The following is a 25,990-nucleotide window of genomic DNA, read 5'->3' as shown; positions in this document are numbered from 1 at the left end:
CGGCATCCGTTTTTTGCGGATCCCAAAAAACGGCACGGTTGTTTTGTAAGACAACCCCTTTAAATGACACATTTTGGGGGAAGCTCGCTGTGCTCAATTTTTTTTTCTGGTTGGGGGCTACATTGTCAGACTGAACCAATCCAAATAGCCAAAAATAAAACTTGAAGTGGTATTACCGACTCAAATATTTATAGCATATCGAACATGTGTACCATAAATGTTTGGTTATATTTCTAGGACTCCAGTGCAATAGATGAATACATGAAAAATACATGTGAGCAGCCAGAAAACACAGAAAGACATATGTGTTACCAGATGGTTGGTGGCAGCACAGGATGGTATCCTGGTCTGCAGAGACCCATCCTGAAGTGTCTCCTCCTTTATTGTTTATGATGATAATCAGTATGTATTCCAAGCCAAGAGTGATGGATATCTGTAGTGCTGCCTCACATAAATCCTGATTAATCTGGACACATGAGAAAAATCACATATAATTAGACTATTAATTGTCTATCTACTTTATAAAGGATGGCCTACCAAAAGTAGGCCGTCTCCAGCAATAGTATGACAAGATGAACGAGCAAGTGGATTATTTTTTTTTATTACCCACAAGTCACAAAAGATGCTGACAGTGTTCCCCGATCACATCTAAGCATATTTGGGCACGTCGGATGATGCTGGCTGATACAGCTCTTCAGCACTGATACTGCGTATGATGTTTGTGATGTTCTTCTGAAGTTCATCCAGGGGATGTGGATTGTTAGTGGACACTTTCTGTTTTATATTTCCTCACAGATAAAAATGTGGACAAGTCTGGGGAATGTGGTGGCCATAACCCCTTGCTCACAGTTCGCTCCTCTGTAAACAGTTCATAAACCCGTGCCAGTGAGATCCGTGAGGTGAGGCATGTTGTCCTATCTTGTTGGAAAATGCAGGACATTTTTTCTTCTGCAGCATCACTGCTGTAGAGCTGCAAGCAGTATCGGCCAACATAATCCGATGTGCCCAAAGATGCATAGATGTGAATGGGGAACACTGTCAGCATATTTTGTGATTTGTCATACTATCGCTGTAGGTGGACTACTTTTTCATGGGCCACCCTGTGTATAGTATTTTTTATTTTTTCTATGACTCTCTCTCATTTTCCTTTCAGGTTCATTAAGCGAGACATTTTCCTGACTATCCTTTTAAGAATGGACAAGGACAGAAAACATATGGCTGAGAGAATATTAAGCCTGACCCTAGAGATCATCTACCTGCTGACTGGAGAGGTGAGGGATCCTGGACATGATGTCACATTTCATGTCTTGTATCTCTTAATACAGCAAGGACATAACAGGAGAGTTGAAGTAATGTAAAAAGTAAAATCAATGTCTCTCTCCATGCACAGGATTACATAGTAGTGCAGAAGATGACTGAGGAGGGTGACATAAGGAGCAGGAATAGGGTCCCTATAATGCTGCCTCCACCTCACTCAGGGATGAATGAGAGGAACAATGAGCAGAAGATCCTAGACCTCACCAACAAGATCATTGACCTGCTGACTGGAGAGGTGAGCGTTGTTTAGTGTTTGGTAGATTTCTCAAGTGGTTCAACAACACAATAGCAGATACAGTGACACAAAAGCTTAGTAGTTGTGGGTGCTGGTGGCACTTTAAATGGGAACCTATTGCTACATTTTATGGGGGCACTACTGGTGGGTTTGGGTTCTACATACGTGCGAAACATGACATCAGGCTACTTTCACACTAGCAGACGGTGGCTCCGTTCAGAACGGACCCGTCTGCATTATAACTTAGAAATTTTTTCTAAGTGTGAAAGTAGCCTGAGCGGATCCGTTCAGACTTTACATTGAAAGTCAATGGGGGACGGATCCGCTTGAAGATTGAGCCATATGGTGTCATCTTCAAGCGGATCCGTCCCCATTGACTTCCATTATAAGTCGGAACGGATCCGCTCGCCTCCGCACGGCCAGGCAGACACCCGAACGCTGCTTGCAGCGTTCAGGTGTCCGCTCACTGAGCGGAGCGGAGGCTGAGCGCTGGCAGACGGATGCATTCTCAGTGGATCCGCCTCCACTGAGAATGCATTAGGGCCAGACGGCTGCGTTCAGGGCCGCTTGTGAGCCCCTTCAAACGGAGCTCACGAGCGGACACCTGAACGCAGGTGTGAAAGTAGCCTCAGACTGTTTGTTGTTAATTTAGGGCAGAGTTTGGAGTTTACCTTTTCTGATTTGCAAGCAGCTGCCCAGACCTTGACAGCTGTTTCAGGCTTGTTGTTGGACTCAGATGGTCTTCATGTGTCCTGATTTATAACTAAAAGTGCAACAGAGAGCTGAGTACCAGGGTAGCTGCATTGTGCATCAGCAGTACAAACTCCACAGCTCCAGCTCATTGCTGCTCATTATCTGTGCCCTTTGCATTAAATACTACAGATGGTAATACATGTCTGAGGACACAGGCAAACTCCATACTTGTAAATTCATAGGGTGGGTACTGTGTTCAGAGAGGCCGATGAGTTAAAGGTGACGGACGTGCCTATGGCTTGATAGAAATGGTGCACAATAGAGTAGTATGTTCACACTGGGTAACCAATAAAGCAAATAAAAGGCTCACCTTGTCTGGTTACGCTGGAATAGGCGTAACACTATTGAGGGCTTGACAGGCGAGATCCAGTTCCTGGGTGTGCTGCCTCAGGGTGTTGGGTTCCTCAGAAGTGATATCCAGTCCCTTCGGAGGATCGCTTTAGGAGAATAAAATGGTTCTTGCCTCGGCGCCCCAAACGATAGCTCTGTGCAACCCTACACCAGCCTGGTTTGTTTTCCCTCTGTATTCAAATCCAGAGGGAAAACAAACCAGGCTGGTGTAGGGTTGCACAGAGCCATCGTTTGGGAGGACCGGCTGAGGTGGGTTTGGAGTGCCGAGGCAGGAACCATTTTATTCTCTAGAGAGGCTGATGAAACACGTGTGGGACTGATATACATTTAGTGGTTCTGGGTAAATCCAGAATCATGCATACTTATAAGGAATTCAATTAATCACCCAGCAATAGACCCAGATATAGCCTCCCCTGAGTTTTACCTCAGCACCATTCGCTCCTCTCCTTCCCTTCAGACTGACCTTCTACAGCCTCAGAAGTGGCCCGCAAACACTTCACGAGCCTAACACTTAACACTGGCTTCAATCCAGCCCTAAATGGAATGTATCATGTTTCTATTTTTTTTTGTAATTTACAGAAGCAATCTAAACCATTTTATGATGTAGTTTAGTTTTTTATTATCTATGACATATTATCTCTGGATAGCCCATAATAAAGCAGAACGTATGGGACTGAGTCACCACAGTGATGTACTAGTACGTTGGTCTGCATTAAATAAATTGCTGCACTACAGGGTGGGAAGAGGCTAATACACTCATTGACAAAAAAAATAACTCGCCCAGATAGAAACGTCAGGTGGCTACAAAGCTCAGCATGAAGTTATGTATCAGGCAGATATGTAAATGAATACAGGTGTGGTCCGATTAAACAATGGATCTTGCCACAAAAGGGCATGAAAGTACTTATCCAGCTGCCCAATAAAAAGGCTCTCAGAAGCTAATCTTGGTTAATGTACCTCTTGGTGAGAGATCATTGACTGCTAGACATTCCTCTATGACACACTCAAAGACATTTTGCCAAGTTGACAGACTTTGAGATGTGGCACATCATTGGACTGAGAGAAGCCTGATGGTTGTTTCAATGAATTGCTCGCCATCTAGGTCATTCTGACCTACCTGTTAGGAGGTTTTGGGAGCGGAGTGAAAGGCTGCAGGAAACTTGGCTCCTCCGAGTAAATATTAATCTATCACCAGCCAGTGCCTCAGAGAGCTCCATCCTTCTCTACCGGGCCTCAGTGTACTAGCGGATTCTGGGACCACCCATTCTGGGAGCAGCTTAGATATCTAACTGAATCGCGGCCTATTACCCGGCTGCAGCCCCCGACCTTGAGTACCAGAAGCCTCCTGCATCCCTAATGGAGCCGTCCTGATCCTGAAGACCTGTTGACAGACGGAGCCGGGACCTGTTGTCCAGAAGACAACCACAGAGGCGGCAGCGGGGAAGGAGGGACCTGGCCGAGTCTGAAGCACACGGATGCGGACTTCCACAGACAGCAGGTCAGCCCAGTCCCAGGATAAGAAAACCGACTGCACGAGGTGCCGGAGCATACACAGGTTGCAGGTTGGGCACTGGAGGGACATATTGAGCCGCAGACCCCCCCACGCCATAGTGATACTGCGGCACTTGAGTGTGGGTGGGAGAGTGCACCATAGCTCGCAGGCCAGCGGCAGACCTTAGAGCAGCGACACCCTGACCTCTAATACATCAGGGGAGGTGGGAGAGACTTATAACACTCACCAGACCCAATAGCCAACTGGACCCCAGCTACAAGTCAGGCTAAAGAGGCCTATCCGCCCTCACCACTGCTACAAATCTCACAAGTCCTACCGCACCATATCCGCCAACTAGGAGCATTGCTCCAATTTTTCAGATCCCCTACAGGATCTACATGACATCAAACGATCTCTCTTACCCCCCCCCCATACTTAGTCAAGAGACTTGACAATATAATGTGAACCTCCCATCCTATTATCGGGGGACCTCAGGTATACTCCTAGACTACAAGAGATTATTATGGTGAAGGTTGGCTACAAAACGCCTAAAATAGAGCAAGAGATAACTACATCATCTTCCCATTCTGACATGGATAAGTTCCTGACTAAACAAAACACTATGGCGACATCCAAAGCACTGTCACCCAGAGACACTCCAGCTTCAGACTCAGAACATGCTAGCGATAATGGTGGCGAATACTCTGAAGCAAACCAATCTCTAGAACATTCATTACCCACCTAGTCACCTCCTCCCTGGTCCCCATTGCTTATTGCATAAAGATCAAACAAAACCTCCAACACCTGGGCCACAGGAATGACACACTTGAGCAAATGCGGACATCTGTCATAAACCTCTCGGCGGCAGTAGCTTCAAACATCCAAATACAAGAGGCACACTTTAACAAGCTGTATGCCACTATGGAAGATCTAGAAAATCACAACAGACGTAACAACTTGAGAGTTAGAGGTGTCCCAGAATCTGTTGAAGCCACAGACATTACGACTACTTTAGCAGACATATTCTCAGGCCTACTGGAGGATGCTGAAAAGCAGTTTTACTGGTCATTAAAAGAGCACACCGAGCTTTGAGACCAAAACCCAAACCTGCTGAATCCCCCAGAGATATCATCTGCAAATGGCAGATGATGATAAATCATACAGAATGCAAGATCCTCAGATTCTCTTATCTATAACAGCCATATTTCAAGATTTAGCCCCTTCTGCAAGGGGCGGATGGGCAATGTACTCCACCGGGACACTTCCTGGTGGGCCGATTGCCTTTTACAATGCAGTGGGCCGGTGACCCTGCTGCTGCTATTGTATGTTAATGAATGCCTTTTAGACAGACGCTGTTTACATGCCCTCATTACATATTGTAATCTTGCACAGACGCCATGCCCTCAGCCCTAGTGAGATAGAGGGAAGTGCTGACTTCAAGACTGCGGCCCCCTGACCTTACATCAGGCCTCCCCCTTCATTCTATTCATTGTTCCTGATCTGTTTCTTATTTACATCCCATCTCCCTGCGATCCTTCAGCCTCTCCACTCCTCCTTTCGCGGAGCACGTGCTTAGGGCTTATATGGAGATACTGCTGTGCCCTGCAAAGTGTTGACTGTCGGTTGAATCGTATTGTCCCTGTCCCTGGACCATGTGGAAGCTGAACAAAAGCAAAATTCTCATAGAGGATACTACTGATGAAAAAGGGTAAGCTCAGCCAGAAGCCCAGGTAACCTGGCACCAGTGGGTAATAGCTGCTGGCTCAGGGGCACACATTACTTTATTTATCTACTTTATGTAGCAGCGCTGAGTTTGCCATTTGGGCTGTGAGTAAGGATAAGTTTACCAGCAGTTTTATGTATAGCTACAGGTTATAAGCCATGCTCAGCTCTGCTACATCTGACATCTGTGTACTATGTGTCGGACCCCCGCCAATCTGGTATCCTGAGGATAGATAATCAATATAGGTAACGGGCTAACCCCTTTAACACAACAAAACTGTTGTCACAACAGTGGGGACATGATGGCCATGACTTAAGGTAATTTACTACTACCAGTCAGGTCCTTGATTTTGACATCTACATTTCGGAGCCTTTCCTTTGTGGATGGTTTCCGTATTTTAGGGTGAGACTACACAGCGGCACTGGTCATAGTACAGCAGTCACGGCCCGGATCGCAGAGTAGCAATGATCCCAGAGCAATGAATGGGATTGCAGCATGAGTTGCCAAAAATTCAACAGACCTGTTTCTTTTTGTATGACTCTTGCTGCATTCCCATACATTTCTAGGGGATCATTGCTACTCTGCAATCTGGGCCATGATAGCTGACGAACAACCAGTGTCACCCTGTAGCCGTACCATTAATGAGGGGTGAGATCACTCCAGAAATACCTCTCTCATCTTGCCAATATATAGTATAAAGAGGCATGAAGTTGTTATTTGTCACTGAGACTTCTCAGGTCATGTTGTGTATGTCATTATGCATGAAAAGGGCATGCTTTTTACCTCCATAATACCACAGGCCCAATACAAATGGCTTTTTATAAAAGAAGAGGTCTTTAAAAGCTACCAGAGACTTCAGTGGAGAGGGCCATGCAGTAGAGGTCTGCATGAATGGGAGTCACAGGACCCCATTGTCCCAAAAGGTGGTCCACCTCTGGGACCTTTTAGGTATCAGCTGTTTTTATTCCATGGATATGATACCTGGAGACATATTCATCCAGCAGACAGAGATTACACTTACTTTTCCCCCGTACAACAATCGTACGGGCACATAGATTACCTATTACTCCGGCTCCCAACGCTCTTGACCGGAAGAGAAGTATACCTATTACTCCGGCTCCCAGCGCTCTTGACCGGAAGAGAAGTAACTATAGTTCCCAGTGTGCATTCGGATTACTCAATCCTACTTTTATGCACATCACTTGGCAACATCTGCAAGTCTACTTGGAGACTAAATGAATCCCTTCTTTCCAACGTTCAATATAAAAGCCTCATAGAAAACGCCCTTAGAGACTACTTTAATCAGAACGCTGATGACACGCTAACCTACACCACAATTTGGGAAGCTCACAAAGTTGTCATCCGAGGCAAATTTATTTCAATAGCTTCACATCTTAATAGATCTAGACAAGAAACGGAGTTATACGGTGAGATCCAAAACTAGAACTCACACACAAATCCTCTAGCTCTAGGGATATTCTCCAAACACTAGTGTCCAAAAGGCAGCAACTAAGAGATATCCTGAATGTACAATCGGCTAAATCTTATATGTCATGGAAACATAGACTATTCGTACATAGTGATAAGGTATCCAAACTGATACTCTCTCATTAAGAAACGCAAAGCACACACACCATACAGGTTCACCAGTCACAGACACTAAAGGCTCATCAGATGCATTCTGTCACTATTATAAAACTTTATTTCAACTGAGGGCACAAGACACAAACGACCAAACAGCCACGAGACGAGAGAATATCAAACGCTTCCTCTCTTCTCTTCATCTCCTGACATTGTCAGAGGACTAGCAAAGAGAAATCAGCAGACCTTTCATGCTGCTCGAGGTCCAGTCCATCCTATCGAAGAGCCCTACGGTTAAATAACCCTGGGTCCTGATGGTCTCCCTATTTCATACTACAAATCCCTACGAGAGATTCTCCAACCCCACCTCCTTCACATCTGTAACGCTGTGCTGCAGGGCTCTGCATTACAGAAACAGACACTTGAAGCACATATCTCCCTTATACACAAAGAGGGGAAAGATCCAGAACTATGCAGTAATTATAGACCAATATCTCTGTTAGACAATGACCTAAAGGTTTTTGTCAGGCTCGTAGCGCAGTGTCTGAGTCCCCTGTTACCTAATCTTGTCTCCCCTGAACAAGTCGGCTTTGTAAAGGGCAGAAAGGGCAATAATAATTCCATCAGACTTCTCCATCTTATGCAACACATTAACATATCTTGCTCCCCTTGGCACGGATGCTGAGAAAGCCTTTAACAGGGTGGACTAGACCTTCATGACTGAAACTCTACTCTATTTTAAGATCCTTGATTCCTTTATCAAAGCCATCTCTCAACTATACTCCAGCCCCTACACAAGAGTTTGAGTCAATGGCCTGCTGTCAGACTCGTTCGACATCTTAAAGGGGTTGTTCCGGGTTCAGAGCTGAACCCGGACATATCCCCATTTTCACCCAGGCAGCCCCCCTGACTTGAGCATCAGAGCAGTTTATGCTCCAATGCTCTCCTTTGCCCTGCGCTAAATCGCGCAGGGCAAAGGCATTTTTAGGAGTTCCGGTGACATACCGGGGCTCTCCATGGGGCTGCCAGGAATCCCGGTGACGTCACCGGCACTGATGGGCGGGCTTTAGCGCTGCCCTAGCCAGTAAAACGTCCATTAGAGCCTGTGACATCACCAAACATACTGCCGGACGGAAGCTTCCTTCCGGCAGTGTGTTATGATAAATGAAAGAGCCTGTGCCTTGCGCAATCTTGCGCAGTGCAAGGGAGCGCATTGGAGCATGAGATGCTCCGATACTAGCCTCAGGGAGGCTGTCTGGGTGAAAATAAGGGTATGTCCGGGTTCAGCTCTGAACCCAGACAACCCCTTTAAATGGTATTCGGCAAGGTTGTCCACTGTCTCCTTCGCTTTTCATCTTACTGATGGAAACTCTGATTCAGAGCATAAGGCCACATCCTGCCATAGCAGGATATGCGGTCACCGCAGTAGATCATAAAGGGGCAGCCTTCGCTGATGACCTTCTTTTAATTCTCACTGACCCTACAAAAGAACTACCAGCAGCGCTGGACACATTTAACGTATTTGGTTCCCTTTCCAACTACAAAATAAACTTAGAAAAATCAGAGGCATTAAGCATAAATATCTCTCAAGACCTTAAGAACACTCTTGAAAGGCAATTCCCATTTAAATTGCCAAAAAGCCACATAACGTATTTAGGGAATAAACTCAGCGCACGTTGGTCCGACTTGATCAAACTCAACTACCTACAACTATTACAAAACTCTCTCCATGAAATACAATTCTGGTCCGCTCCCTTCATATCCTGGATTGGAAGGAAAAACTTACTAATGGGACTCATCCTGCATAAATTCCTTTATCTGTTCCAGATGCTACCAATCAAGGTCCCAAAGACCTATTTTCTAAAAGTCAGATCACTCTTCTCAAACTATATTTGGAAAAACAAACGGCTCAGACTATGTTTCTCGACACTGACACTCCCCAAATCGCTGGGTGGACTGAGCACACCAGACCCATTCCTATACTACAGTTCTTTCTACAGTAATACATTGGGCTAGGCCCACCACAAACACATTACATGTAGCATTAGAAGAACTCTCTTCTCTGATACCTTAGGACCTTACTAGTAGCACCAACTGACTACTTAGACACAATAAGTTTTAAGAATGCCCTAACTCACGTGGTAGCACACTTGTGGAAAGTGTATGCACCACATCTTCTACCTGCCCCTTCTGCTTAAGCTACAGTGAGAGACCTCTCATGGCCTCTGCTTCCAACTGGCATTTTTCACCAGGATAATACTTGTCCACACACAGCAAGGGTTTCCCAGGAATGTGCCCACCACACTTCCTTGGCCTGCCCAGTCGCCAGATTTATTGCTAATCAGACAGTTGGGATGCCAGCTTCGCTATCCTACAAGTGTGCAGGATCTACAGGCCCAGCTGCAGCGGTGCTGCAGGATACCATATGAAACCTGTATGCCTTCATGCCTAGCTTTATCTCATCTTGTTTCCAGGCTAGAAGTGGCTACTACAGCCTCTTTTCCCCAATAAACCTATCATTTCGCTCTAATTTTGTAAACCCTTACATACACTCACCTAAAGAATTATTAGGAACACCTGTTCTATTTCTCATTAATGCGATTTTCTAGTCAACCAATCACATGGCAGTTGCTGCAATGCATGTAGGGTTGTGGTCCTGGTCAAGACAATCTCCTGAACTCCAAACTGAATGTCAGAATAGGAAAGAAAGGTGGGCTACAACAGCAGAAGACCCCACCGGGCACCACTCATCTCCACTACAAATAGGAAAAAGAGGCTACAATTTGCACGAGCTCACCAAAATTGGACTGCTGAAGACTGGAAAAATGTTGCCTGGTCTGATGAGTCTCGATTTCTGTTGAGACATTCAAATGGTAGAGTCCGAATTTGGCGTAAACAGAATTAGAACATGTATCCATCATGCCTTGTTACCACTGTGCAGGTGTAATGGTGTGTGGGATGTTTTCTGGGCACACTTTAGGCTCCTTAGTGCCAATTGGCCATCGTTTAAATGCCACAGGCTACCTGAGCATTGTTTCTGACCATGTCCATCCCTTCATGACCACCATGTACCCATCCTCTGATGGCTACTTCCAGCAGGATAATGCACCATGTCACAAAGCTCGAATCATTTCTAATTGGTTTCTTGAACATGACAATGAGTTCACTATACTAAAATGGCCCCACAGTCACCAGATCCCAACCTAATAGAGCATCTTTGGGATGTGGCGGAACGGGAGCTTCGTGCCCTGGATGTGCATCCCTCAAATGTCCATCAACTGCAAGATGCTATCCTATCAATATAGGCCAACATTTCTAAAGAATGCTATCAGCACCTTGTTGAATCAATGCCACGTAGAATTAAGGCAGTTCTGAAGGCAAAAGGGGGTCCAACACCGTATTAGTATGGTGTTCCTAATAATTCTTTAGGTGAGTGTATATCATCTTTACATTCACACATAGAAATTTTCATTTGATTCCAAATACTCCTTCTTGGTGCATTATTTTACATAACAAACATAATTGGATATTTTGAATCAAATTAAAACAGATCTTACTGCAATAATAGTAAATTCCGCCATAGATGTAAATTGTGTTGTCATATGATTCTAGGACATTTTTCTAATGGAGATGTTGAAGCTGTAGCGCAGAAGTTGATTGTATTATCAGAATATATGTAGATAAGTAGTCTACTGTATTTACAAGGTATGATTAAAATGGAAGTCTGGAAGAAACTTCAAGATTACGGGCTGTTTCCACAACCAGGTGTGGGCTGATTCTGCTACGGAAGCCACAATGGCTCCAAAGTTCTGTAGTTGACCCATTTTGCCAGCTGAGTTTGTATCTTTGTGTGCCAGGTTCCTATTAGATATCAGGATGTCACCGTCTATTTCTCCATGGAGGAGTGGGAGTATTTAGAAGGACACAAGGATCAGTATGAGGACGTTATGGAGAATCACCAGACTCTCATATCACCAGGTAAGAGCACTTCTTTGGAGGTTTATGATTTCTTAGGTTGTATTCACTTGTGCCTTTCGTATAGGTTGCTTGGTGTTGGTTGTAATCCCAATATTAGTTGTCTATTATAATTATTATAAATTATCCACTATACTGTCACTGCTGTCATGGTCTGGTGGTAGTGGACCGTGACACTTTTGCCGTGCATGCTTGTTGCTGGTGGCTACGTGTTGTTAGCATGATTTTACCTTTCCCCTTTAAAGCTGTTCCTTCCTATTTTGGTTTGTTTAGGGTTAAAGGAGTGTGCAAGGTGGAGCTGGGTGTGGCCCCATGGCTCTTCTTATACTGGAGTTGGGAGCAAGGGTTAGTTGGATGTCTGCCTTTGTATGAGTAGGAGCTTTGTATCACGGATGATGTTGCAGATAGCTGGAAGTCATAAATAAACATCCGACTGGCTTGATCCCAAACTAAGGAGCATATAAAACCCTAAGAGCTCACCCTGACTGCTAAGCACATACAAGGGTCTCAAAGGTAGACGATTGTATGCCCACGTACCTAAGACTGTGTCACACCTGAAAACCCTATAATAGTGAGGGGACATGACCACCGGCTCCCTGCACTTCATATGGAGGGAGTCAGGGTCACCTACAATCTAGCCAGCAAGGAAACACAATACATGAAAGGACTTATCTGAACAAGCAGCAGCAGAAGCCTCCAGCAGTGAACACTTCAATCCAGGAAGTAGTATAAACCGCAAAGTGAGGCAGTATGGGAGGGAATATAAAGGAAAGAGGATTAGTCTAAATAGGTGACACCTAGGAGAAGGAAATGAGATAAGAAGGTGAAACCAAAACAAAGAACATCATGCAAGAGGTAGAGAAGGACGTCTGTCAGACCTTTTCACAGAACTGGCGGTGACACTTTGCTCCTCTCTGGATGTGTCACCTGTCTATGAGGGCCTCCTTGTGGAACATCAAGGTCTTTGTCAATGTCATCCCGATGTTTCCCTGTGTCCCCTTACCCTTCCTCACCTTTTTTTGATGTTTGGTGTGGGTTTATGTACAGGGTGTTTGTTGTATGCCATTTGGTGTTCCATGACTGGTCTATTTGGTGTTTGTAGTCCAGCATGGTTGTTTGACATTTCCCCTGTTTATCTGTGCCTGCAGAAGTGGGCTCCATTGTTTCCCTGAGGGGAGAACCACAAGTCATCAAGCTGTAGTTGTTCCACCCAGTCGTTGTGGTGGTGGTGGTTGGTTCTTCCAGTGCGTGTCATTTGCGCTGGCTCTTACCTGCCGTTATGGGTTTTTGCTTGCTCTCTTCTCCTTCATTGTTGCTAGGCCTGTGGGAGACTCTGGTTCTTCCGTGTCTTGGAGGAACGGTTGTCTCTTTCTCCTCACAATACCATCAGGGATCATCAGGGCATATTAGGGTAATAGGTTCCGGGTATGAACCCTCCCACCATCAGGGTTGGCTCATACAGTCAGGAGGTCAGGGATTGTATTGAGCGATGCATAGGAGGTGACCCGCTCACTTATCCTGGCTTCCAGGTCTAGTGGCGTGGTCTATATAGACATTGTGCGGTAGGAGTTTTCCCCCACTCCCCACCAGGACATATACGCGGTAACTAAAAGAAAAATCAGCAGCTTGGAGGATCACAAAGAACTAACCATGACTTGGTGATCACATATAAACCATGACCTACACTATTAATAATGTTGTATTTGTCATAGTGTAGTTGGAGAATGACATCTAAATTAGTAAAATCTGCATGACTGTTACTCTGGTGCAGTTCGAATTGTCTGACTGCTAGAATTTTTTTTTACACCTCCTTTATTGGCAGTCATTAGTTAAAGCGGCTGTCCAGGATTATGATATTGATGGCCTATCAGTCTTAAAATCCTTGCTAACTCCTTTAAAGTGTAACTAAACTTTTATACAACTTTCTTTTAAATTATCCTAAATGCACTACAATAATTTTTTATTTTTTATTTTACAGAATGTTTTTACTGTCTTAAAGGAGTTCTCCCTGAATTAATAATGGCTCATTTTCTTTAGGCGGCAAGTATCAGGGAAAATTAAATGGCTGTTGCCCTATTAGCACACACAAAACCCATGCTAATAACAGAGCTGGACAGATAACTTTAAATCGCTTAGCTAAAGAGCTGTATCCGCTCTGCTCACTACTCTTTCTGTCATGAATTACAATTTTACATACAGCTGATGGTAATGGAGCTAAGTGAATGCAGCAGAGTGCATACAAGGGCTGTCGCTTATTAGCCACATGTGCTGGACATCCTGTGGCCACATGTCTTGCCTCTCATGGCAGGGCTTCAAACTGGAATTTTTCTGCAGAATATTGTCCACCCACACACAGCAAGGGTTTCCCAGAAATGCCTCTGCTTGCCTGGTCACCAGATTTATCATCAATTGAGCATTTATGGGACCAGCTGAGATGCCAATTTTGGCAACCTATCAGTGTGCAGAATCTACAGGCCCAGTATCTGTGTGCAGCAGGGTAACCTATGGAACCAAATGTATTTCTTCTTGTATCCAGGCTAGAGGCGGCCCAACAGGGTACTAGAATGTAAGGGCATAGTTGCCAACTGTCCTGAATTTGGCGGGACTGTCCCTGATTTTCAGAGACAGTCCTGGCAAATTTGCACTACCCTGGTCCGAAAATAGTCAGGGCTAACACAAACCCCATAAATGTGTGTTCATGGGTGGAATCCCGTTCCTAGGTGGGGCTTAGATACCCTGATTTTATCAACTGAAACGTTAGTATGTAAGGGTGGCACAACCAGTTTAGTGTATGAGCACAGAAACCAGACAGGCGGCAGATTTTACAGCACTTTACACATAGAAACTGTGATTCCTTCTTGGTGCCTTATTTTGTTGTCAGTGGGTGTATTTCTCATTCCCTTGCAACCACTTCTGGCATTGTCTCAAAAACCTGAATCAAAAATTATCACAAAAAGTGCAGTTTGTGCGAAGGGATTCACCTTTTCTCTATTGTTTTATTTTTGGGTGGAAAACACAATTGGTGATAACTGGAAAATAAATGTGTACCATTGTGATCAGTCACTTTGTGTCTGTCTCCTACAGCTGAATCCAGTAAAAAAGAAACATTAGAAAGATGTCCCAGTCCTCCATATTCCAAGGATTATCCACAGGAAAATCTGAATATCCCACAGGATGAGGTAGTTGGAGTTTTTTATATTGTTTCATTATTTGAAGAGCTGAAATTAGTAGTTTATTATCTAACCACCTGATGTAATCTTAAACTGCTGCCATCAATTATCTTATCATAATAGTCTGAGATGACTAAGCCTGTCATTCCACTAATAAATAGCAAATTTCCTCAATTTCCTTCTCCACTGTCTAGAGAGACAAAGTTACATATTTCTATGAATTTAGGAGTAGGGATGAATGACTGAATGAAAGGTGTCTGGGCTGCTTCACCTGCTTCTCTTCAGGAGAGATGAAACAGGGAAGCTACTCAGTATGTCGGTCCACCAATGAATGTAGGAAAAGGTGAATCATAATTTTGGACATATGAGAAACAGCAAGGGGTGCTACCAGAAAGAAAATGTACAATAAAATATTTTTCATGCATGGTATATTTTAATAATATTTGAAATGCCCAATTTATTGAATACTAATACCTTTTGTGCGATAACCCCTTTATTTTTACATTATTTGTTCTATACATGATGAATTAGATTACAAACGTAAGCGATATAAAAACTGAAGACATATTAAAAGAAGATGAGACATATGCTGCTGTGACCCAGCTATGTAAGGAGAAAGAAATTCCTACAGATAACAGCATTGGTAAGTCATGTTGCTTAAGTGCTTTTAAAAATAATCCCTTGTTCCCCTTGTTGAGTTTTCATGGTATTCCTTTATTCTACATTTATGTTAGTAGAATCTAAAGGCCATTTTACATGGACTCGTTTTACACATTTCTGATTTGCAATGCAAAGGGTGACATGTACGGCAATGCTGCTGCAGTTCTGCACTGGAATTCAAACTCTTTGGCCTCGTGCACACGACCGTTCCATTTTTGCAGTCCGCAAACCATGGATCCGCAAAAAAACGGAAGCCGCCCGTGTGCCTTCCACAATTTATGGAACGGGCAGCCCATTGTAGAAATGCCTATTCTTGTCCGCAAAACGGACAAGAATAGTACATGTTATATTTTTTTTGCGGGGCTGCGGAACAGAGCAACGGATGCAGACAGCACACGGAGTGCTGTCCGCATCTTTTGCGCCCCTATTGAAGTGAATGGGTCCACATCTGAGCCGCAAAAACTGCGGCTCGGATGAGGACCAAAACAACGGTTGTGTGCATGAGGCCTTTGGCTAGATACACTGCTGTGGACCTATTACGGTATGTTGTGGCTGTTCTTTTATGTACGGGTGAATTGTTAACCAGTTTAATACCTGCCTATTTTTCCCTGTTAATGGGAATAGTGCAGTATATGTAGGTTTAAATGATTTAACATTTTTCCTTTTTTGGTTAAAATCCTTTTTTGCATATTTTTTTCACGACACATCAGGCTTTATTTCTTAGCCATTTTATATTCATAGTATTATTATTTTTTTTATGTTAACAGGGAAATGTAAAAAATAATGTTGTTGGTACCATGCTATTTGTCATGGTGATGCTCTGTGCCTGCCACCATTTTGCTATCTAGGAAACGCATGGGCACTGCATCACTCTACTTTTTGCCTGGGGCCGGCTGCCAAGCTACTATCCTTTTAGATTCCTTTTAGTTTCACTTACTCGCTGGGCCCTGCAAAAGATCTTATCCAATTGTCTGTGTACAGCCTGTTTACTGGATCCTGGCTCTGCCACCTGGCCCTGTTCAACGTAGTGATCCTGAACCACCTGCTCTGAGCTTTGGACTGTTTCACGGATTCATATGTACACTGTCTGGTCTGATCTCTGCCTGTTTCCTGACTACATGTATTACCTGATCCCTCAGTGCATGTGGGTCAGTAGCCAACCACACCGGGACTATTCCAAGAGGTAGTGGCCTACTGGCTTCCCTGCAGCGAGGGCCAGATACCTGTCTAGGGGTTGGAGGTTGAAAACCACAGGGTTGCCAGGATAACACCCTCAGGACTTGCCGAAAGTCAAACTGGTTGATTGTTATATTGGATTCACACTCACTGCCTGTAACATTTTGCTAAGGCCATGGATCCTGCTGACCCACCTCAGATGGCTTTACCCAAAGTATGCCAGGAGCTGACTCAACAGTGTGACTGCCATGAGTGACTGCTGGATATGTCCACCCGCCGGAACGTTTTGACCGTTGCCTCAGTTGCACCTCCACCTCTGCCTCAAGTGTTGCCTGAGAGAGGTTCCAGTTTACACCAATCGCTACCAACATATTATGGTGGAGATCTCAAGATGTGTCATGGCTTCCGCTACCAATGTACTATTCATTTTAAGCTGCCGCTACAGTTTTTTTCTAACCGAGCCAAGGTGACCTTTGTGGTTTTGCTTCTTTCTGGCGAGGTCCTCACTTGGGCTAATCCGTTATGGGAGAAAGGTGATCCTGTGACCAGTAATCTGAATGAGTTCCTAGCCATCTTCCACAGAGTCTTGCCATACTATTCCGCACCCTGTGCGCTGAGGTGACCTGAAACAATTAGGCTTTAGAGGCAGCATTCTGGAAGGGCCTGTCATCTCATATTAAGGATGAACTGGTGAGTCATGAAGTCCTGGCAACTATGGAGGGTTTCATTTCTCTTGCTACTCGTATTGACCTTTTGGTTCCAGGAACGTGCCAAGCCGTCCATGAGGGAAGACCTCCTCAGTTGATGCATTCTTTCCAGAGACCTCTGATTCCTTTTAATTTGCCTGCAACAGAACACATGCACATGAATAGACTCAAATTGTCTGAATAGGAGCGTCTGTGTAGGCGCTCCCAATGGCATGACAGTTTTCCTTAGCACCAAAATACAATGTCCTCACAAGGCCTCCCAAACCTAGGAACCATAGGAGAGATGGCCCTAGGTGAATACCAACTATTTCAAAACTTGACTTTACCTGTATCTTTGTCTTGCACTGGTTTGCAGTTTACCATTTAGGCCTTCCTAAACTCCGGCTCAGCAGGGAACTTCCTGCATAAGGATTTGGTGAACCAGTACTGTATAGTTGTCCAGTGTCTGGTGAAGCCCTGGGTGGTGAACTCAGAGAAAATTTCCCCATCTGTTCTGCCTGTATCTTCCTGTTCACTTCTGTGGGACTGGTTTGGTTCTGTCTATGCAAAATAACCGTGGCGCCCCAGTTATGCATCTCCAACACGGTGAAAGCCAGATATCCCTCAAAGGAAGGAAAACCAAGCAAAAGGGTGTCCCCATCACAGAGATCACCAAATCCACCATATTAAGTGGCCCCTCATCAGTGTGGAGTAGGATTCTGGCTAACCAGTGGCAATGCCTTGAAGACTATTCAAACAAAACAATAGCTCACCTTAGGGAGACCAGCTACAAAAAACACAGTGGAGCCTCATTTAAGAGTCCCAACACAGCAATCCAAAGCTCCCTAGGAAACAGTAATATGCAAAATAACTATGAAAGCCCCAGTTATGGGTCTTCAATACAGTGAAAACCAGATATCCCTCAAAGGAAGGAAAACCAAGCAAAAGGGTGTCCCCATTACAGAGATCACCAGATCCGCCATACAGGGAGTGCAGAATTATTAGGCAAGTTGTATTTTTGAGGATTAATTTTATTATTGAACAACAACCATGTTCTCAATGAACCCAAAAAACTCATTAATATCAAAGCTGAATATTTTTGGAAGTAGTTTTTAGTTTGTTTTTAGTTTTAGCTATTTTAGGGGGATATCTGTGTGTGCAGGTGACTATTACTGTACATAATTATTAGGCAACTTAACAAAAAACAAATATATACCCATTTCAATTATTATTATTATTATTATTCAATTATTTTTACCAGTGAAACCAATATAACATCTCAACATTCACAAATATACATTTCTGACATTCAAAAACAAAACAAAAACAAATCAGTGACCAATATAGCCACCTTTCTTTGCATGGACACTCAAAGCCTGCCATCCATGGATTCTGTAAGTGTTTTGATCTGTTCACCATCAACATTGCGTGCAGCAGCAACCACAGCCTCCCAGACACTGTTCAGAGAGGTGTACTGTTTTCCCTCCTTGTAAATCTCACATTTGATGATGGACCACAGGTTCTCAATGGGGTTCAGATCAGGTGAACAAGGAGGCCATGTCATTAGATTTTCTTCTTTTATACCCTTTCTTGCCAGCCACGTTGTGGAGTACTTGGACGCGTGTGATGGAGCATTGTCCTGCATGAAAATCATGTTTTTCTTACCTTGCAGACTTCTTCCTGTACCACTGCTTGAAGAAGGTGTCTTCCAGAAACTGGCAGTAGGACTGGGAGTTGAGCTTGACTCCATCCTCAACCCAAAAAGGCCCCACAAGCTCATCTTTGATGATACCAGCCCAAACCAGTACTCCACCTCCACCTTGCTGGCGTCTGAGTCGGACTGGAGCTCTCTGCCCTTTACCAATCCAGCCATCTGGCCCATCAAGACTCACTCTCATTTCATCAGTCCATAAAACCTTAGAAAAATCAGTCTTGAGATATTTCTTGGCCCAGTCTTGATGTTTCAGCTTGTGTGTCTTGTTCAGTGGTGGTCGTCTTTCAGCCTTTCTTACCTTGGCCATGTCTCTGAGTATTGCACACCTTGTGCTTTTGGGCACTCCAGTGATGTTGCAGCTCTGAAATATGGCCAAACTGGTGGCAAGTGGCATCTTGGCAGCTGCACGCTTGACTTTTCTCAGTTCATGGGCAGTTTTTTTGCGCCTTGGTTCTTCCACACGCTTCTTGCAATCCTGTTGACTATTTTGAATGAAACGCTTGATTGTTCGATGATCACGCTTCAGAAGCTTTGCAATTTTAAGAGTGCTGCATCCCTCTGCAAGATATCTCACTATTTTGACTTTTCTGAGCCTGTCAAGTCCTTCTTTTGACCCATTTTGCCAAAGGAAAGGAAGTTGCCTATTAATTATGCACACCTGATATAGGGTGTTGATGTCATTAGACCACACCCCTTCTCATTACAGAGATGCACATCACCTAATATGCTTAATTGGTAGTAGGCTTTCGAGCCTATACAGCTTGGAGTAAGACAACATGCATAAAGAGGATGATGTGGTCAAAATACTCATTTGCCTAATAATTCTGCACGTAGTGTATTAAGTGGCCCCTATGTCAAGATCCAGCTCTTTTACAAGCCTTAAGGATGTGACAGGGGAAGACCTAAGCCAGTTATCCATCCACAGACAGCTGTTTCGGGGTGGTGCCCCTCATCATTGTGGAGTAGGATTCTGGCTAACTGGGAGCAATGCCTTGGAGACTACTCAAACAAAACAATAGCTCAATAGTGCAAAGCTCCCTAGGAAACACTAATATACAAAATAACCGAGCCCCAGTTATGGCTCTTCAACACAGTAAAAGCCAGATATCCCTCAATGACATCAGGGCCATTTAATGATGTGATGTGAGGCTAAGTCTTCCCTACTACAGTGGTCTGCTCCTAAGAAGAGTGTTGCTAAGCCAGTTTTTTGCAGCCGGCTTTCCAGATCTCCTACTTCTGAGACCATCAGCGAGGAAAGTTCTTGGGAGTCTTTGGAGAATATTGATGCCCCAGCCAGTCTGAAGAAATGTTTGCTAGATTTCTGTTCAAAGAAGAGAAGGTGTAAGGTGGGGGGGGGGGGGGGGGTGTAATGTCACAAGGATGCTCTATGCCCACCACCATCCTGCTATCCTGAGTGGCTATGGTTGCCACATGCTGTGTAGCCTAGATGCTAGGTCTCTTTTAGTGTATTAGTATCTATTCATTGAACCTCTCCCTGCAGCTCTGCAGTAAAGGCTAGATCCCGGTGTGACGACCACCCGCCAATCCCGTCGTACTAAGCCACAGTTGCCATACAGGTCTCCACTAGAGACTCCTGGAGGCGAATCCACTGTGAGCACAGAAGACGTGTAAGATTGGTTGGTGGGCCCAGAAAGGATGCAATCACGATTGTATGTACAATCGGTAAAAATAAAATTACTGATTTCACGCTGGAAATCAAATTAATTTGCTGCCACCACTCTTCGTATTGAATCGGGGCAAAGAGACCCCGGCTAGCTAATCCTAAAGGGACGAAACGGTTATTTGCAACCTAGCTAGTACATTAACAATTTATAAAAATAACACCATTTGGTAGTATGTCTTCTGAGGACAGCGTTCTTAGCATAGATCAGGTCATCAAGTAACAAGGGCAAAACTGGAACGATGAAATCGTTAGTTTTTATTCTAAAACTACACACAAAAATATATATATTAAAGCTGACAGATAAATATACCGGCCAGGTGAACAGATTGGTTTGGATAGAAATAGTTAGAGGTGGAAGGGAATATAATGTCTGTAAGTTCAGAATTACCGTGGTAGTGTCCAGTAATAGGCAAAGTCTTTGAAATAATAATCCAAGATGGTGGGGTGCCCGTGTCCCTGCGGGCGGTCGAGATGTTAGACGACGTCAGATGGTAGGTGAAGGACCCAGGACCTGAGTGTGTCACTGTTTTTACCTACTCTGAAGCGGGGAGTGGTTATGACACGTTCAGGTCCAGCCTTGGGTAATTGGAACAGGGGCAGTCCTTTGCCCCATAGGGAGAAAACCTGGCAGAATCTTTGCTTTGCCCATTTCTCCATATCCCGTAAGTCCAATCAAGAAATATAGTAGATATTGATAATCAGTACAATTTTACGCATCATCTGATAACAAATACGACTAGAAGATAATACAGGGTGCCCGAGAACCTTTATATCTCAGAGCGGGAATCTCTGATTTGTCCGCGGGTTTCCTAGAAGGTGGGTTAGGAGAACCAAAACCATCTCTGAAAAGATGGTTCCTTTCCCATTTCCATAACCCATGAAATATTAGGAAAATATGGGAAGAATATGAAGTTTATGGATTGGAGGTGACTTTCAGGTCATCTTTCCTCCTGTACCAACCAGCTGTGTGATAAGGATCTGTCCTTTTTCTTCTGAAGCTCGCTGCCCAGGCTAAAGGTGTGAGACCCCTGCTGGTATTGGAGACACTAGGGCTGCAGAAAGGAAGTTTTTATGAGGTTCTGTCAAGAGAATACCGGATTGATGGGTACTTAAACCTGGCATGGGGCAGGAAGATTCTTTGGCAAGAAGGTGCTAATTGTACCTCTGATCTGTGAGTTACTCCTTTAGTGAAAGAGAAGATTCTTAGTGAAGGCTCTTTTGTCTTTGTGATTGAGAAATATGGCGCATTTGTGATTTCCTAGTATCGCTGTGGATCGCAAAGCGTCACACCTCCCCCTTTGGAAGATTGAGGAAGGAGTGGTCAGCAAGACTGGGACTGAAGCAATCCCAACTCCCTATTTGAGCTAGTTACAGCGGGAAAGTCCGTCAGCATTCTGATGGCGACTTCCCGGTTTGTGCTGAATCGTGAAATCGTACTGTTGGAGCTCTAAGCTCCAGCGGAGAAGTTTTCCGTTGGTACCAGAAGTACGTTTCAGCCAGCTGAGAGGGTTGTGATCTGTGATGACCATGAAGGATCGTCCGTATAGGTGCGATTGTAGTTTCTGTAGGGCCCATACGATCGCTAGGCACTCTTTCTCAGTGGTGCAGTATGCGGTTTCCCGCGGGAGTAGTTTTCGGCTCAGGTAGAGGACAGGGTGCTCATTCCCGGTTGCGTCCACCTGACTAAGGACGGCTCCCAGACCGTGGTCTGAGGCGTCAGTTTGTACTAGGAACTGACGGGAGAAGTCGGGAGCTTGAAGGACAGGAGCGCTAGCTAGCGCTTCCTTCAGGGCCCGAAATGCCTGTTCTAGTTCCGAGTTCCATGTGACCGTGTTGGGTTGTTTTTTGCCCGTTGCATCGGTCAGCGGTTTAGCCAGAGTACTATAGGATGGAACAAACTTCCTATAGTACCCTGCCGTTCCCAGAAATGCCTGTATTTGTTTTTTGGTGTTAGGCCGTGGCCATGCTACAATGGCATCGACCTTCCCTATCTGAGGTTTCAGGGTCTGGCTGCCTACTCTGTGTCCTAAGTACTGAACCTCTGTCATGGCAATCTGACATTTGTTGGGCTTAATGGTCAGATTGGCAGCGGACAGTCTTCCCAATACCTGTGACAGATGATCAAGGTGATCTTCCCAGGTTGGACTATATATGGCTATATCGTCCAGATAGGCTAGGGCATAACCTTGCATTCCTTCCAACAGTTCATTCATGGCCCGCTGAAAGGTGGCGGGCGCATTCTTCATCCCAAAGGGCATACGAGTAAACTCATAGAGGCCAAAAGGGGTGATGAATGCGGATTTCGCTCTCGCCTCTGGCGCAAGCGGAATCTGCCAGTATCCACGGCTCAAGTCCATGATTGTTAGATAGCTGGCGGACGCCAGCTGATCCAGCAATTCATCAATTCGAGGCATGGGATACGCATCGGTTATGGTGATGTCATTCAGTCTCCGATAGTCGACACAGAACCGGGTTGTCTTGTCCTTTTTGGGGACTAAAACAACCGGGGCGGCCCATGGACTAGAGGATTTCTGGATGACCATTAACTGTAGCATCTCATCAATCTCTCGTTTGATTTCAGCCTGCACTTCGGGTGAGGTGCGATAGGGGCCCTGCCGTAAGGGCTTGTGGGTCCCTGTGTCAACTCGGTGAGCTGCTAGGTTGGTTTGGCCAGGGATGCCTGAGAATATGGCGCTGTGCGCACTCAGGAGAGTGGTGAGCTGAAGCTTCTGTGGGTACGAGAGGTGGGGGTTGATGTTCCAATCCTCTGCCACGTCTCGTAGCTCTGCTAGTAAGTCTATCAGTGGATCTGGCTCTTCGGGTTCTAGCTGGCTACACACTGCTAATACATACTGCTCCCTTTCCTCGTGTGCTTTTAACATGTTCACGTGGAACAGTTTCTGTCGCTTACCCCCGAGACTCACTAGGTAAGTGACTGGGTTCACCTGTTTCAGAATGGTGTATGGCCCTTCCCAGCCAGCCTGCAATTTGTTCTGCCTGACAGGGAGTAGGGCCTATACCTTCTGACCTGCTGCGTATGACCGCTCTCTGGCATGCTGATCATACCAAGCCTTCTGTTTGGCCTGTGCCTGTGCAAGGTTTCCCGTCACTATGGTCATGAGGGACTCCATCTTGTCCCGAAATTTTAGGACATATTCAACCACAGAGACTTCTGAGGGGTCACCTTTTCCCTCCCAGGTCTCCCGAATCAGTTTTAAGGGCCCTCGGACGTCTCGTCCATATAGGAGTTCAAAGGGCGAGAACCCAGTGGACTCCTGTGGCACTTCTCTGTAAGCGAACAGCAAATGAGGCAGGTGCCGCTCCCAGTCCTTCCCCTGCGATTCCACGAACGTGGCCAGCATTTGCTTTAACGTTCCGTTGAAACGTTCGCAAAGGCCGTTGGTTTGCGGGTGATACGCACTGGAAGTGGTGTGCTTGATTTGCATCCTCTCACAGAGGGCTTCCATTAGCTCCGACATGAAGCAAGAGCCCTGATCAGAGATCATCTCGGCGGGGAAACCTACACGCGAGAAAATCCCGATCAAGGCGTCTGCCACCGTGGCCGACCTAAGGGAAGACAGTGCTACCGCCTCTGGGTAACGGGTGGCATAGTCCACGACCATTAAGATGTAGCGCTTGCCAGAACTGCTAGGAATGGGAAGGGGACCAATTATATCCACTGCCACTCTCTGGAAGGGCTCTGTGATCACGGGCAGTGGCTGCAAAGGAGCTTTGCGGGGTCCTCCAGCCTTCTTAACCCTCTGGCAAGTGGTACACGATCGGCAGTACTTTGTTATGTCCGTTCCCATCGTGGGCCAGTAAAAATGGTTCTGAACACGTTTGTGGGTCTTTCTGATACCCAAATGTCCTGCAAGTGGAATGTCGTGGGCTGCTTTGAGCACCTGTGCCCGAAATTCCCTAGGGAGTACCAGCTGTCTCGTGTTCTCACCTGCGCCACCTTTTGTAGGCTGTACAGCTTCACAGTACAGTCGGTCGTTCTCCCAATAGATTTTATATGGAGTGCCCTCACCTGGGGGCTGGCCGGCTCGGGCCCTAAGTGCCCCCAGACTAGGGTCACCCTTTAAGGCCTGCACGAATGCAGCGCCACCGGTCTCCTCCAGCTGACCAGTGACGTATGAGGTCAGCTGTGGAGAGTTACCTTCAATGCTGCGGTCAGAGGTGGGTGGAGGGACGGCTGGTTCTGTCCCCGCAGCCCCATCTGAGCCCAGGTTACTGGCGACACTGGAAGCGTCTACCAGCGCAGTGACACAATCATCATCATCATCACATGAAAAGGTCTTTCTCGCATTGTTATCCACCTGAGGGTCAGAATCGCCCGAGGGGGTCCCTTCGGTCGGTTCTGAGTTCAGGCGGCTGGCCATAGAACGTGTAATGGCCAGAACAGGTACAGCATCATTTATATCACCATTGCTAACACTAACACACGCATTCGGATCAACAATGACAGGTGCAGAAGTAGGCAAATGACATTCGGTTGCTTGTACATTTAAATCTGATACCTCCCTAGGTGCGTTAGGGACAGTAGGAATAGCAGGCAAAGTGTCCCCGTCTCCCTGTTTCCCCACAGGGCTGTACAGTACCTGGTTTTGGTCAGGGAGTCCTGCTTGGGCCTCCTGCGCGCTTGCAGGGTATTCGTAATGGGAAACAAGGGTGCCCAAATCAGTGCCAAGCACTGTGGCAACGGGAATATCATCCAGGACCCCAACAACTCGCTTTTGCCGTCCCATTCCCCAATCAATGGTGACTTGGGCTTGGGCCACATGAGTGCGAGTGCCCCCCAACTCCGGTCAGAGCGAGGTACTTTCCTGGAAGGATATCCTTCTCCGTAACAAGATGTGAACGGACCAAGGTTACATCTGCGCCGGTATCACGGAACCCGATGACAGTCTGGCCGTTCACAGTGACAGGCTGGTGATTCTGGGATCCGCGGTGCACCTCAGGTCCTCCGACCAGCAATACAGCAGACGAGGTAGGTGAGGAAGCGTTGGCCCCCTTAGGGCTTGGCGTTGTCGCGGTGCTAGGTGGTTGGGCCGGCTTCCCTGCGTAACAGGTTTGCTTGGTGTGACCGGGCCTGCGACACAGCTCACACCAGGGCCTGGTTGTCTCACGGTTCACAGGGCCAGTGGGCCTGCCTTCTCTCCAGTTCTGGGACATGGCTCTGTCCTGGTTGGGTACTGGAGTTTTGCGGCTGTCAGGTACCAGGGGTTTGCGGATGTCTGATACCACCGGCCTGCGGATGTCCGTTATTACAGGTTTGCGAATGTCCGGTACCCGGGTTGCGACAAACATGTCTGCCAGCTCAGCAGCTTCTTTCACAGACTGGGGCTTGCGCTCCAGCACAAACTGTCTCACATCGGTAGGGCATATCGCAAGGAGTTGGTCATGGATCATCAAATCCTCAAGGGTAGCATAAGTCTTTTCTTTAAGAATTCTAGTCCATTGGCGGAATGTG

The 25,990-nt window shown here is 45.8% G+C and overlaps 1 protein-coding gene across 1 annotated transcript in view; it reads left to right on the top strand.

Moving 5' to 3' along the window:
• The window catches only part of LOC122942101 (zinc finger protein 252-like), an 81,359-nt gene that overhangs the window by 2,941 nt on the left and 52,428 nt on the right, over window positions 1-25,990 (top strand). The window contains exons 2-6 of the mRNA XM_044299597.1: window positions 1,154-1,271; window positions 1,391-1,552; window positions 11,310-11,430; window positions 14,512-14,606; window positions 15,129-15,240. Coding sequence (XP_044155532.1) covers window positions 1,194-1,271; window positions 1,391-1,552; window positions 11,310-11,430; window positions 14,512-14,606; window positions 15,129-15,240 — 568 coding nt within the window. The 5' untranslated portion in view covers window positions 1,154-1,193. The remainder of the gene's footprint in view (window positions 1-1,153; window positions 1,272-1,390; window positions 1,553-11,309; window positions 11,431-14,511; window positions 14,607-15,128; window positions 15,241-25,990) is intronic.

This window comes from Bufo gargarizans, chromosome 6, assembly GCF_014858855.1.
Source record: "Bufo gargarizans isolate SCDJY-AF-19 chromosome 6, ASM1485885v1, whole genome shotgun sequence".
NCBI classification, from domain to species: Eukaryota; Metazoa; Chordata; class Amphibia; order Anura; family Bufonidae; genus Bufo; species Bufo gargarizans.
This window is presented reverse-complemented; position numbering and strand designations above follow the sequence as displayed.